The sequence below is a fragment of the Pyxicephalus adspersus genome, chromosome 1 (genome assembly GCF_032062135.1).
Source record: "Pyxicephalus adspersus chromosome 1, UCB_Pads_2.0, whole genome shotgun sequence".
In the NCBI taxonomy this organism is placed as follows: domain Eukaryota; kingdom Metazoa; phylum Chordata; class Amphibia; order Anura; family Pyxicephalidae; genus Pyxicephalus; species Pyxicephalus adspersus.
The window spans coordinates 27,855,071-27,868,559 of NC_092858.1; the positions used below are offsets into that span (position 1 = coordinate 27,855,071).

At 39.2% G+C, this 13,489-nt stretch overlaps 1 protein-coding gene across 2 annotated transcripts; it reads right to left on the reverse strand.

Moving 5' to 3' along the window:
• Positions 1 to 963: 963 nt before the first annotated feature.
• GTF3A (general transcription factor IIIA) lies at positions 964 to 11,070 on the reverse strand. 2 transcript variants are annotated; one of them, XM_072404648.1, is made up of 10 exons: positions 10,841 to 11,070; positions 9,865 to 9,965; positions 8,023 to 8,119; positions 6,587 to 6,675; positions 5,197 to 5,270; positions 4,725 to 4,811; positions 3,823 to 4,052; positions 2,016 to 2,066; positions 1,383 to 1,466; positions 964 to 1,352 (listed from the first exon to the last, which is right to left on the reverse strand). In XM_072404648.1, exons 1-10 carry the CDS (start codon positions 11,033 to 11,035, stop codon positions 1,230 to 1,232), a joined length of 1,131 nt encoding a protein of 376 aa, XP_072260749.1. In that variant the 5' UTR covers positions 11,036 to 11,070; the 3' UTR covers positions 964 to 1,229. The 2 variants fall into 2 exon arrangements, with proteins under 2 accessions (XP_072260749.1, XP_072260741.1); XM_072404640.1 differs by having other exon boundaries at positions 964 to 1,466; positions 10,841 to 11,069.
• Between the last annotated feature and the right edge of the window lie 2,419 nt (positions 11,071 to 13,489).

A 13,489-nucleotide genomic window follows, 5' to 3' on the forward strand; every position in this document is an offset into this window, starting at 1 on the left:
ATACAAAATAATTTAAATAAATAATTATACTTTGGGAGGAAAAAAAATGCTTTAGGCCCTGACACCATTGACTAGGATCATAGCTAACAGAAGTGGTTCCTGGAGCTGGCACTGGCTAGGGGCAAGATAATTTGATAACTTGAGGAAACACAGAACTGGCTAAGAACAATGCCCCTAATGTGGTGGTGACATTTCTAGAATACAGTTGTGTGCTTACAAGTAGGGGGGCTGGACATGCAGCAATTTAAATCTAAACAACCTCTATAGTACAATTTGAGTCTGGAATGGAAATATCAGTGTTGCTCAAACTTTTTAACATTATGGGAATTTGGGGAATTCCCTGGTATAATTTTCAGGGCTTCAGAGAACCCCTGCTATAATTACTATAGCCAGAGCTTCAAGTATCTTTGTGTGGTGGTCATTGGGAAGCATGTCACCATTATAGATGGTTAAAAAAAAAAAAAAAATTATTGGCATCTATTAAACTGGCCTGAGTGACACAAATTGCTCATTACTCAATGAACCCCTAAAAGAACTTTTCTTAGATTATTATGTTTAATGCAATGAAGCGTTAGTCTTTGCCATTAATGAAAAAATTCTCCATATGCTTAGGGAGAGCTCTTTCTTCCTGCCAGTTGTGCACCAAGGCTTTGTCTTCCAAAACTCTGGAATCAACATGTAGATGACTTGACAAACTGCTGTACAGCAAGAACTGACATTAAACAGCTGGGAAAAGTTTGCTATTTGGACAACTCAATTTTGAAAACTAGAAATAATGCAAAGCTGGCGGCAGCTCATTGTGGTTACCACTCTTACCTTCCATAATACCTTTCACGCTCCTCATGGCTACTGCACTTTGGTGGTCTTTTTCTATTAAGCAGCAAGCAAATTTCCTCCAAAAGAAAAACAGCAGACAAATATTCCTTTAATAGTGACTTCACTAAACAAAAGGATGACCGGACCTTGTAAGCTGCTTTTCCTTTTAATTAAAGCAAATACTAATAGTACATGAAACTTTTAGTTCAGTGCTCAGGAGCTAGCAGGAAAAGTAAATAAATACATACAAATGAAACTTCATGAAAATAAAAAGACAAAATACCCCAAATTAGGAACTCAAACCACTGGAGACCCTCACAGCAAAAATACTCCCATAATAGGGAGTTACTCATCTTAAAGTAATTTTAACATAAAATATAATCTCTGGTTTACTATATTAGGTGCTACAATGTTTACTTAATGCTGAGATTTTCCATGGCTGTACTAGGGTCTGGAGGCAGTTCTCCCACTTCTGCCTCTTGATTGGATGTTTTAGTCACTTCTGCCCCTTGACTGGATGTTTTAGTCACTTCTGCCTCTTGACTGGATGTTTTAGTCACTTCTGCCTCTTGACTGGATGTTTTAGTCGATTTCTTTGGGTTGTACCCAGAAAGGCGGGACGCAAGACTTCTTTTAGGACGTGATTTCTTCTGCAGGTGGGAGAAATGAGTTAGCAAAGGGCAATACAAGATCATAACATCTTACAGAATCCTGTCCTCAAATGAATTTTTTTTTGTACTAAAGAGACTGCAACCTGCCTTTTAAGTAATTTTTCACTTTGCTTAATCAACCAGATGAGTTAAGCTTTAACTTCCACCATCTGGTCATGCACAATCGAACCCATGTTTGGGATTTCCTTGCATTAGATTAGGTATTCTTTGCAAAGTTATTTTACTGAATTCACCAAGCTAAATTAATTAGTTTGCAAGCTGATAATTTGCTTTGCAAATGAACCACCTAAACATTTTGTTAAGCTAGGCTAATATGATGATATTTGTATGGGTGCATACAGAATTTGCCAAATAAGAAATCTAAATGCTTGCAAATAGCCTGGTACACAAGGCCCTTAAACCTCTACTTGCATGTAGCAACTGTGCAACCTATAAAGAACTTTTTACTAAAAGGATAAAAGTTGCAGGATGGTTGCTTTGGGTACTGGACAAATTTGTACAAAATGGTGGAAGTGTAAAATTTCTTACCATCTTTTTCTTCTCTGGATCATGGGTATTGGCATGTCTGTCCAGACTTTGCTGCAACATACAAAAACATTGACATAAGTCTATTTATCTAAACAAGTGTTGATGTTTTCAACATTTTCTTAAAAAAAAAAAAAAAAACAAGTTGCACAATAGTCATCCTCATCCTACACATTATAGTTTAGTACCGTTCAGTAAAACCAATCCACTTTGTACCAAGACTAAGCTGCCTGTATGCCGAATGTTCCATTCATGAGATGTTATTGGTTAGAATCTGAATTCTCACAGAAATTTCAGTGAAGCATTACACCTTCAGGACAGAAGTGTTAGTATTTTGCTCAGAATAGTTAATATAAATTCAGGGCTATAAGGCTCATCCCAGATTACCGTCACCCAAGCCTGTGATTTTGCTTCTTGCCATTGTTGGGGGCAAAACTAAACTACACAAAGTTATCTGGTCTGTGGGGTACAACATGGCTACAGAGTAGCTGTAAATATAAGTATGTTTACACTAAATTAATGGCTCAAGGTATAGAGGCAGGTACATCTCCTATACAATGTATCACTAGTGCATGACAATATGCTACAACTAAAGAAAAAATGAAGATAACATTAAAAAAAGCAGATTCTGAAAACATGGTTTCCACTGTCCAGTATACCAATTAATATTTCACATATTATTGATAAGGACAGGTGCACCTTAACTGGTTCCCCATTTGAAAGCATTTTGGCAATAAGTTTATACTTAAAGAAACTCCACTCCTTTATATTACTAAACAGGATAGATATAGCACAAACATTTACACAGCGCTGTACATTAAATGAGGGTTGCAAATGAGAGAGACAGTGACTTAGGAGGAGAGGACCCTTCCCCCAAAGAGCTTACAATCTAGGAGGTGGGGGAAGTATCACACAATAAGAGGGGAGATATATAGTGGTGGAAGTAGTGACGGTTTCAAAAGACAGAAGAAAACCAGTAGGTTAAAGTTTGAAAAAATGGGATTTGAGTGACCTTTTAAATGAGCAGAAAGTAGCAGCAAGTCGAAAAGGATGAGGAAGACCATTCCAGAGAGTTGGGGCAGCTCTAGAAAAGGCTTGGAGCTGTGTCTGATGAGGTTATGAGTGAGGAAGTCAGTAGTAGGTTATTGTAGGATTGAAGAGAGCGGCAGGGGGGAGTATTTTTACCAGGTCAGAATGGTAAGCTGGACAAGAACTGTGTAGGGATTTGAAGGCAAAGCACAGGAGCTTAAATTTGATTCTAAGGTGAAATGGAAGCCAATGAAGAGAACTGCAAAGAGGCAGAAGAGGAGCAGAGGGAAGGATGAAGGAGTCTGGCTGCAGCATTCATGATAGATTGTAGAGAAGAGTCGGGTTAGTGCAATAGCAGAGAGGAAGATGATCTAGTAGTCCAGACGAGATAAGTACATGTACAAGGAGTTTGGTGGTCTCTGGGGACAGGTAGAAGTGAAAGTGATAGAACCCGTAAATGTTCTGAATATGAGGTGTAAATGAGAGGGCAGAATCAAAGGTGATGCCAAGACAACGTGCCTGAGGGGAGGGACAAATAACAGTTATTGCACTCCTGCAAACTAATTGCACATCCTGCCATTGCTCCAAAACAAAATGCTGCATAGTACCAGATACTTATGAGCAGTATACTCCTTAACATTAAAACAAGTCTGCAGAAAACTTTAATAAAATTGGGAGGCCAAAATATATCAGGAAGTGGGTTGCAGTAGGGATAGCCGATCACCTTTAGTAAATAAGCACACTAAACATGCACTGAACAAGAAGAAACCTTCTACTTTACCTTCATGGCAAATGTTTTGCCACATCCAGGATGCTCACAGGAAAACGGTCGCAATTCCTCATGGAAGGAGAGTATGTGATTTTGGAGGCCGAACTTTTTGGTATATGTTCGATCACAGCCTTCCCTGGGGCATCGGTATACTACTATCTCCACTTCATGAGTTTTCTTATGCTCCTTCAGGTGAGTTTTTCTCTTAAACGTGCGATTACATACATCACAGATGGATGGTTCTGTAAAAATCAAGTTGTATTTCAGAAAAAAAAAAAAACTTTAAACACTTAGTGTTGTTACAAGTAAAAAAAACTGTTTTTAGCATTGTTACAAGTAAAAAAACTGCAGAAATTCCTTCAGAAATCACCCAGGCATTTATATTTGTTGTCTGGAAACTGCTAAATGACTTTCCAGTCACTGCCATAACTAGAACACTAAAGATATCTTGTTATAAGTTTCAGTGACACCATAGGTATTTCAGGGACTTTTGTTAATAGGGGTTGTAAAAGCAAGTCAGGTGAGTAAAGGGAGCCATTGACAAATTCTCCAAAAAAAGCTATATTCACAATTTCAACAGCCTTGTACGGATGCCAAGAAAGGTAAAATGTTTATCAATATGCCATATTGTAATAAGACTTGCCAGGGTAGGACAAGCCAAGCCTCATGTCTTGTCTATTAAGAAGCAATATGAAGCAGCAGGTACAGGGTATGGTTTATTAGTTGACCTAAACATTTCTGATGTTACTAAAAGCGATAATGGTCAGGCTTCATTTTCATAGCCAAATGATACCATATAACCCCCTTTTTAGCAGCCACATGATAAATGTAGAGCTTGGATATAGAAGATAGGACTGATCCTTGTATAACATTCTCCCAGCACTACAGGTAAAGAAACTAACACAGAAAAATACCTGTATGATCGGCTGCAACATGTTTCATGTACTCTGTCCAGGTCTTTCCCACAAATGGGCAAGTGCTATCCTTTTGGCATGGATAACCTAGAATGAAAAAAGGGTATTAAAATCAGGTAAATGCTACTTTACTTCTTTCTTTAGTTTTATGCAGAAGAAAATATATATAGATTTCTATATATATATAGATTTCCAATATTTCCTGTTGCATCTCAAAAAACAAGACATGTATCAACGACAAAGACAAACAAGAAAATATGCATTCACAGACAGGAAAACTAACAGTTTTAATTCTTCATATGTAATTTTTTTGCCATACCACACTTTAATCTGCCTGGATTCTAATGAGCAGAAAAGTAGCTACTGTGAGCTTGGTGGAGATGTCATAAGAGAAAATGAAATTCAAATACTCATTAGAACTTAAGCTGCGCACATCAGACCCCCTGCCCCCATGAGTGTTTTAATATGGTACCTGCATGAACTTTTTCATGGCGTTTAAGTCTAGAGGGTGACAAAAAGCTTTTGTCACATCCTTCATGAGTACATCTAGAAAACAAGTGTGAACACAAATTAGATAAAGTGTTAGAAGAAATACCAAGCTGGGACAAAAGCAGATATCAACAAACTCCTAATGCTACCCAACAAACTCCTAATGCTACCCAACAAACTCCTAATGCTACCCAACAAACTCCTAATGCTACCCAACAAACTCCTAATGCTACCCTGCTAAATCTGGTTGCAGGGTTTTATTTCACATCACAATAATCTCATCAAAATGATGAAGGCAGCTGAAAATACAGCAACATGTGCAGGAGAGATTCATTGTATTGGAACAAGATTCTTGTAGTGGAACAAAGCCGTGGAACAAAGCCGCACAAAAATGAAGACAAACCAGATCCCATTGCTGGGTTGCATTTGTACAAGTTTATCAGAAGCTTCTTAGAGACATATTAGAATTCAATTTACAATATGAAGCATGCAAGTTCAATATCTCAACCAGTCACTTGGTTTTCAAAAACTCAAAATTAGCATCTTTGATGCACCCACCAACCTACACTGTGAACATAGAATTAAACACAAAATTCACTAATCTGCAAGAATGAGCATTACACAGCTTCCATTGCATTAGTTTGTATTGGTGAGCAAAACAATTACAGTGATTCTGCTCAGTATAAGATGTAGCACAAGACCTCAAAGTCAGACTGAAAACAAATAAGTGTAAGCAGGTCATCATTCCATGATGAAGTACAGAAATAGGATTCTTAAATACCCGTTACATGGGTCTTACAGTTAAGTCAATCTTCTCTGCAGAATTACGGATACTTAGCTACAGCATTTCTAAATTTGTCATGTGATAAAAACTTACTTTGAAAGTAAAGGAAGAAGGGTAACTTGCATGGGTAATTTCTACATCTGAAATAAGGGGTATTGGATGCACCCTACCAACAGGTAACAAGCTACTACAAAGTTTAAAACCTTATTCCAAATATTTTTATGTTAAAACAGTTTTAAATAATCAAATGTTTCCCCCATGTACATGTCAACAAAAGACAATTTACCAATTACTACATCTCAATTGGTGAAATTAGAGAAACAGCTTGATGAATATTAAGCCTCAGCTGAAAGTTGCAAGCGAGGACATTGAGTATAAGGATTGCACATATGGACATGACATGCTGGCTTTATTAAATATTACAGGAAAGTACAGCCATGTACAAACACTTGCATGACATAAAAGAAATTGTTGTCTTCCATAATTCAGCTATCCTGAAAGGTAACTGGGGAAGAAAAAAATCTAAAGCGCCTCAACTTAAAAATGATTTTCTGAATAGCAAATTATTTATTGTAGGTAGACAACTTACTTGAATGGCTGCTGGTTGGTATGGATGTACTGATGAATTTTTAGTTGATTGTGTTTCTTGAAGCTTTTGCCACAATCTGCAAAGTAACACTAAAAAAAAAAAAAAAAAAAAAATTCAGATTGAAACAGTTTAAAAAAATTACACAAATCAGAAGTTCAATATAGTAGAAGTATTAAAAGTTTTTGAACAGCAGGTGAATAATAAATTGAACCAGTCAGTCCAATAGCATAAATTCCTTAAGTAGGTAAACGCACACCGAGGGATTGTTGGTGGGTGTCATTTTGAAATATTGATCAGTGTATGGCTAGGTAAAGTAGAAATGCTAGCAATATTAGCCACATCCATTACACAGCATATCCATTTTGGAATGGATCAGACACATGACAAAGCAAGAATACAGAACTTTCAGTATTGGTATTTGATAGACATGGCTATCACCCATTTGGTAAAAAAATTACTGCAAAGGGGGAAGTAAAATGCAACTGTTATACAGCTACAGAGTAACATTCTGGTTATACAAGTTTGAGACCGCTTCAACCTAAATGCCAAGTGAAAAATCTCAAATATTTAAAGCTTTTGTACACTCACAATATGCATCCAAACAACCATATTCCAGTACATAATCTATTAGACAATCTGAACACACATCAGATCATTCAAAACTAATTCTGGCTGTCAACTGAATTTATCGGGCATTTTGGTTGCCGGGTTAACAATTACATTGAAGTTCACACCACTGTGTTATGGTTATTTGTATTCAATATTAGAGATTTGAATACTTGAAGGATCATTAGTAAATCTTTATGGATCAAATGGCATTACAACACAAAGATTTCAGGCAGCTTTGGAAGATTTATGAAGCCTTCATTGCCTCAGGTCATCACATTAACCAGATGCCAGTAGGCTTTTAGCAAATTACAAAGGACAACCAACGCTCCCTTTTCATAACCTACATGCCTGGAGTTAAACTAGGCAGGAAAGGTTCTGGCATTTTACAAAATGAAAATATTAGGCTAATGTTTGTGCTCAATTTAGGACTGGCTATACTAAGGGGTTTAACCCAAAAAGCAGATGCACAGGACTTTATTTCAAGACCAGCACAGGTATTTACATTTCAACCATAAGACTAGTTCTATTTATATACCAGTCTGGGAAACAATAGGAAACATAACAATCTTCACACTTGTGTGGGCTGTCAAACCTGCACATGGAAAGCAGTCTGGTAGGTAGCTGACAAATGCTTCAAGTTGCTGTGTCACAACCAAAGTCTAACAGGACTCCCAGGAACCATTTACCTGTTCTCAGGTTTGGAGCTATAGGTCGGAGGGATGCAGAGCAGACACTTCAGAGTTTGCCAATCATGTCCAATATAGAAGCATGGACTAAAATCAGAAATATTAAATTTACACTAAAGGCTGATTGCAGTTTATTCTTACCACATAAAGGAGACTTGGAGTTTGATGAGCTCGTTGATAATGTTTCCTCATATTTGACATTGTAGAGAATGACAACTCACAATCTGGAGAATCACACCTGAAAGGCAAACAAAATTCCAGTGGTCAAATCTAAAGAGCTGAAGCAGTCATATTCATCTAAATCCAAAAAAACATTGACTTTGTACAGAATTTAATTTTAGCACCACTATTTAGGCCAAAAAGTTTGTCAAGCAATTTTCTTTGAGAAAAAGCTAATATTTACTGTGTTTGTTTACTTTTACAAAGCTTTGGTAAAGATGAAATATAAAATATATTTTACCCTTACAGTCTGTGGACATGGGTACCATAAAGTGAACTCCAGACAAAAACCACCTTGGCAGACCCCACACACACACACACACACACACTTGAATCTAGGGTGCCATAATGGTCCATCAAAATACGTTACTGTTCAGAGTCTAAAAGATTTAGTAAAGGTAGGCGAGGGATTGGTTTGATGTTTGGTGCAGGTTGGCTGCCAGAAAACTAGATATTTTCATATATTATAAGGTATTGTAGTGTTGAATTAAGGTAGAAAAATGCCTGGCATCCAGTTCATTGTTACCTCCCTAGCAGAACATTAGGCTGAACAATCTGGCTGCAGCCACTGGAATTAATAGGAGGTAGGTAGCTATACGTCAAGTGCCAAATTATGTGAATCTTACAAGACTAAACAACTCTTCATGCCCCTCTAAGCTGTGTGAAAACCTGGTCATAAAAGTGGTTTAGTAAGAATAGGCAGCAAAGTTCTTTAATCCTCCTAGCGGTAATCCCGAGTGTGGATTTACCATGCAAAAAGCGTTTTTTTACCATTTACTTTGTTCTGTTGCCGTCCCTGCAGCGGACACACCTTTTTTCTTTAATCTTCTCCTGGCGTGTGCAGAGACAACCTCCGGGGTTTCCCAGGGACGTCGATGCATGTGTCAGTGTGGGCGGGAGGAGCGGTGGGAAATTTAAATAATTTTGTCTTGGATTCAATACAAAATAGCTGTATTGAGTCCAATACAAAGAAATATTTATATAATATAAATATAATTATATTATATATGTTACTGTACAGTTATATTACATGTTTAACTTTTTTTTAAACAGATTTGTTTTTTTTATTTAAAGTTTATTATTAAATGTATTAAGTTTAATAAATATTGGACATATTTCGGTGAGTTATGCCTATGAATTATAGGCCTACAATGTAAAGTGTAACGCTTTTTGCGTTGAAATACGAACAAAATTAAAACGCTGGAGGGGTTAGGGTACCCAAATATTTATTTTGCCCTGAGAGCCAGTGGAAAGCGAGAATATTGTGCAGGTTTGCAAGGCATGAACAGCTGGTGGGGTCTGCAGATAAGTGAACCTGCTGTGTAGAGGCAAAGCACAGGTGCACTTTATTTGCTGCAGCCCAATTCTTCTTGGCAAAACCATTTTCATGCATGGCTGCATAGAGAATGATCTACTTTTTATTGACAATTCAAGCATCTCCTAAGAAGGGACTATAGCTCCACAATTGAAAATTGAGCAGGCTGGATTTTTTGCAGAAGGACAATGTCCCCTGTACAATAAAACATACTTACCTGCCCATTAGCAGCAGGATAACAAGTGCTGAGAGAGGAGAGGCGAGTACATAAACAAATTTGCAATCAGACAGGTAAGTTTAAAACTTACAACTTTTATTTGAATGTTTAGTCCCACTTTATACCTAGACTGAAAGCTACATGGAATCCCCACTCCCAGGTGTTTCACATATCAGTAGTAGATCTGTGACCCTTTCCTGGCACCACCGGGAATTCCTATACATTTACTTACTTGAAAGGTTTCTCCCCAGTATGCGTCATTGTATGCCTGGTCAGGTGAAACATCGTGACAAAGCCTTTACCGCATCCTTCATGTGTGCAGGGAAAAGGTCTCTAGTTGGAAGACGACAATCACACGTTAATAAGGTTAACACAACGTTAAAGTAATATACCAACTATGGTTTGCAGCTGGCCTGATTCCAACCTTCTAACATCTCCAAAACTCCTTGTGGATGCAGCAAACTAAAACACTCATCAGTTTTCACCTGTATGCCTTTAATTTAATTCCCAACTCATGTCCTGGATCAGGAAGTGAATTCCATGCAAAGTAAAGAGAAATATTAAAATTGTTATCTAAACCCTTCCCATGATAGACTTTCCCTCTCCTCTGTCATTGTGTTACTTTCCAATACCAGGAAAACCTCATCAATCAGGACACCCATAATTCTACCTTTAACCTGGCCTTAGAGCGGCTTTAGGAATCCTTATGCAAGTAAGCATAGAAAATACAGATTGTTGTTACAGGTCACCTGTGTTACCTGCAAGATTAGCAGAATGTGTAACTCGTCACAAGTATGCATTTGTAGGATTTAGAGAATCTGATTGTCAGCCAGCATGTATTACTCCTGAAGTCACAGGGTTTAATCCAGGCCTTATGTAATGGTGTAATAATCATCAGGAAAAGATCAGACATGAATGGTCTACATGATCTGCAGGGTATACATCGACAACTCAGATCAATAGAGGGACCCATTGGTAGCCAACAACCCAACAGTGATCAGGGGGCTTCCTGCACAGGGGAAATGCCACGGCACTGACAGCTATCAGATGGGCTTCCTGAACAGGGCACATGTCACGGCACTGACAGCCATCAGAGGGGCTCCCTGCACAGGGCACATGTCACGGCACTGACAGCCATCAGAGGGGCTCCCTGCACAGGGGACATGCCTCGGCAAAGGCAGTGATATTGGCGGCATCACGTGTCTTACCTCCCCCGTGTGTTTGCACAGATGAGCCTGTAGCTTCCAGTTCTTGTTGTACGAGGCACTGCAGTCCGGGAAAGAGCAGATATACCGCTTATACACAGACGGCGGCGCTTTCTCACCCATTTTCCTGACCCGGCTGCGCCGTACCGGCTTCCCAACACTATCACTACAGTACTTGGGAGCCATAGCTGCCGCCATGAGCCGGCTTTCAATACCCTGGGCTGAACCAATATAGTTCTTTGTGCAGGTAACGGACCCGATAAGTACAAAGCTGATTAAGCTGAACAACACACTGCTTTTGTTTATATATCAATGCCATAGGACATAGGCTACGTTATGTAAAGTTATGCCCTTTTTATTGCCACTATATTACATAGAACCCCCGCCTAAATTTTCTTTGGTACGCTCCCATTCAGGTCACGTGCACAAGTTTGAAGTCTGAGCGCGCCATATTGGTGACTGAGATCACGTGATTTGACTATTTTGTTGCCATATATATTGTACCAGTATAGGAACCGTACGGGAGGAACTTCAAAAGGTAGTATAGGGAATTTAAATGATATAAATGTACAGCCCGAACTTTCATGACGGGTTAAATGTATAACGTGAGCATTGCCCGGTTCAGTGCTGCTGAAACAGGGGCTCTACCCTGGTTTAGGGAACCGAAGTGTGTGTTGCTAGGCAACAGGCTGGTATGAATACTCTCATATATATACATACTCTCAATGGTGGTCAACTAAGGGACCCTGTGCAGAACTGAGGGCCCCTCTCCCTCTGAACTGACTTGGGGCCCCTGTTGGCTGAAGAGGGTCTGGGGCCATTGTGTAGCAGTACACTTTGCACTAAAAAAAAAAAAGGTGATTAAAGCCTACCTAAACTCAACATTTACACTTTACATAAAAGAGTAGACAACCCTTATCTATCTCTAAAGGAAAAAAGGTTATTCATTTTTTTATTTTTTTAAGTGCAACACTCTTTTTTTTTTTTAAGGGTGCAGCAGCGCCTTAGTGATCAAGACAGAATAGAGCTCAGAGCCTCCCGGGATACCTACGTCACGCATCTTGGGACACTCTTGGGTACTTCTGCTGCACATGCCGTAATCTCAAGCCTGCGCAGAAGGTATTTTTTATTTTGGGGGGAAAGAGATGCCAATCTCACACAAGCGCAGTGAGATCGGCTCTCTTTTTTTCCCCCTTTAGCGTTCTAAGAGGTGTCTCAATCAGGTCCCGTGTCGTCCCGGCATCCGTCTTGGGACGCGCCACTATCTTCTCCTCTTCTTCTGGGTTCTTCTTCCTACGTCAACTGACACACAGGCGCAAGATCAGGTGACATAGATGGAAAAAACTTGCTGATCTCACTGCACATGTGTGGTATTGACAATTTTTTTCTGTTTTGATGCTCGGGCATGCGCAAAAGAAACATGCAAGAGCCTCCTGGGATGCATGACGTAGGTATCCCAGGAGGCTCTGCACTCCTATTCATTCTTGATCGCCTTGGCGATCAGGAATTAGGAGGCGGTACACTTAAAAAACAAGGGTTCACTTTTCCTTTCACAGATCCCCTGATTTCTCTGGCGGTGTGCTCATTTGGCCGCGCACCATCCTGGACTCCTCCATTGTCCTGGCACGGCGCCATCTTCTTCTGGTTCTGACCCTTATAACACCCTTGGAAATAATTGTCAGGTTACAGGGAACCCCTACGATTATGACTACATTGGCCAGTAAGGTTGCTTATCAGAAATACTAAATACTCCAAATCTTGTGTAAGGTTTTTTAGGCATAGCACTAATTGTGTCTTGGAGAACCCTTCATATCGACAGCTCACAGTACAATAGTGTGGTGATCATTGGTAAGAATGCCTTTTACATTGCTGGCCATTGGGAAGAATATCACCCTTACAGATAGCCACAAAGATAATTGGCATCTATTAAACTGACCTGAGAGGCACAAATTGTTCATTGCTTCAGGAACCCCTAGCAACCTCTGGAGGGACCCTGGTTGAGGAACACTGATGTACTTTCAGCTACAAATTGTCCCTCTTTCCTATTGTTTGAAGTTGGTAATTCTGTATACTGTTTATGCCCCGCTACATCTCCTACAGATCTCTCTGCTTCTGCTGAGATATTTATGTTGCAGAAAGAGCCAAAGTGGAATTTCAATGTTATCAGCATTTACATTTGGTTATTAGACTCTTTGGTAAATAAAGGGACCTCTGGTTTCAATACAAATGCAATTTCAAAAGAAGTCATTGAGCTTGATTTATCAAAGCTCTCCAAGGCTGATGAAAGTAGACTATCATGGGAGAACCTGGGTGATCCAGCAAACCTGGAATGAATTTGGTCCAGGATTGAAAACATTTGCCAACTAATATCAATTGAGTTCGATTACCCAGGTTCTAACATCATAGTCTACTCCCGTATTGCAGAGATTTGTTAAATCAGGTCCATTATGTGAATAATTAAAGAATGATGTACCTAATATCCCCAGACATGTCATTTTCAGCATGGAATGATTGGATCACTGATTTCCCCAGACGTCTGGACTAAAATGCAAGTCAAATTTGGGGCAACCCCTGCACCACAGGCTTGGAGCCTTGTTTTTAATACATAGTTACCTACAAAGGTGTAATAGGGCGGGCACGCTATGCCCTCAC

Excerpts from the sequence above, each read along its gene's own strand:
- GTF3A (XM_072404640.1), bottom strand. The coding sequence starts at position 11,035 with ATGGCGGCAGCTATGGCTCCCAAGTACTGTAGTGATAGTGTTGGGAAG. Across the intron at positions 2,067-3,822 it reads GCAAAACATTTGCCATGAAG|CAAAGTCTGGACAGACATGC; the intron begins GTAAAGTAGAAG and ends TGTATGTTGCAG. Across the intron at positions 1,467-2,015 it reads ATCCAGAGAAGAAAAAGATG|AAGAAATCACGTCCTAAAAG; the intron begins GTAAGAAATTTT and ends TCCCACCTGCAG.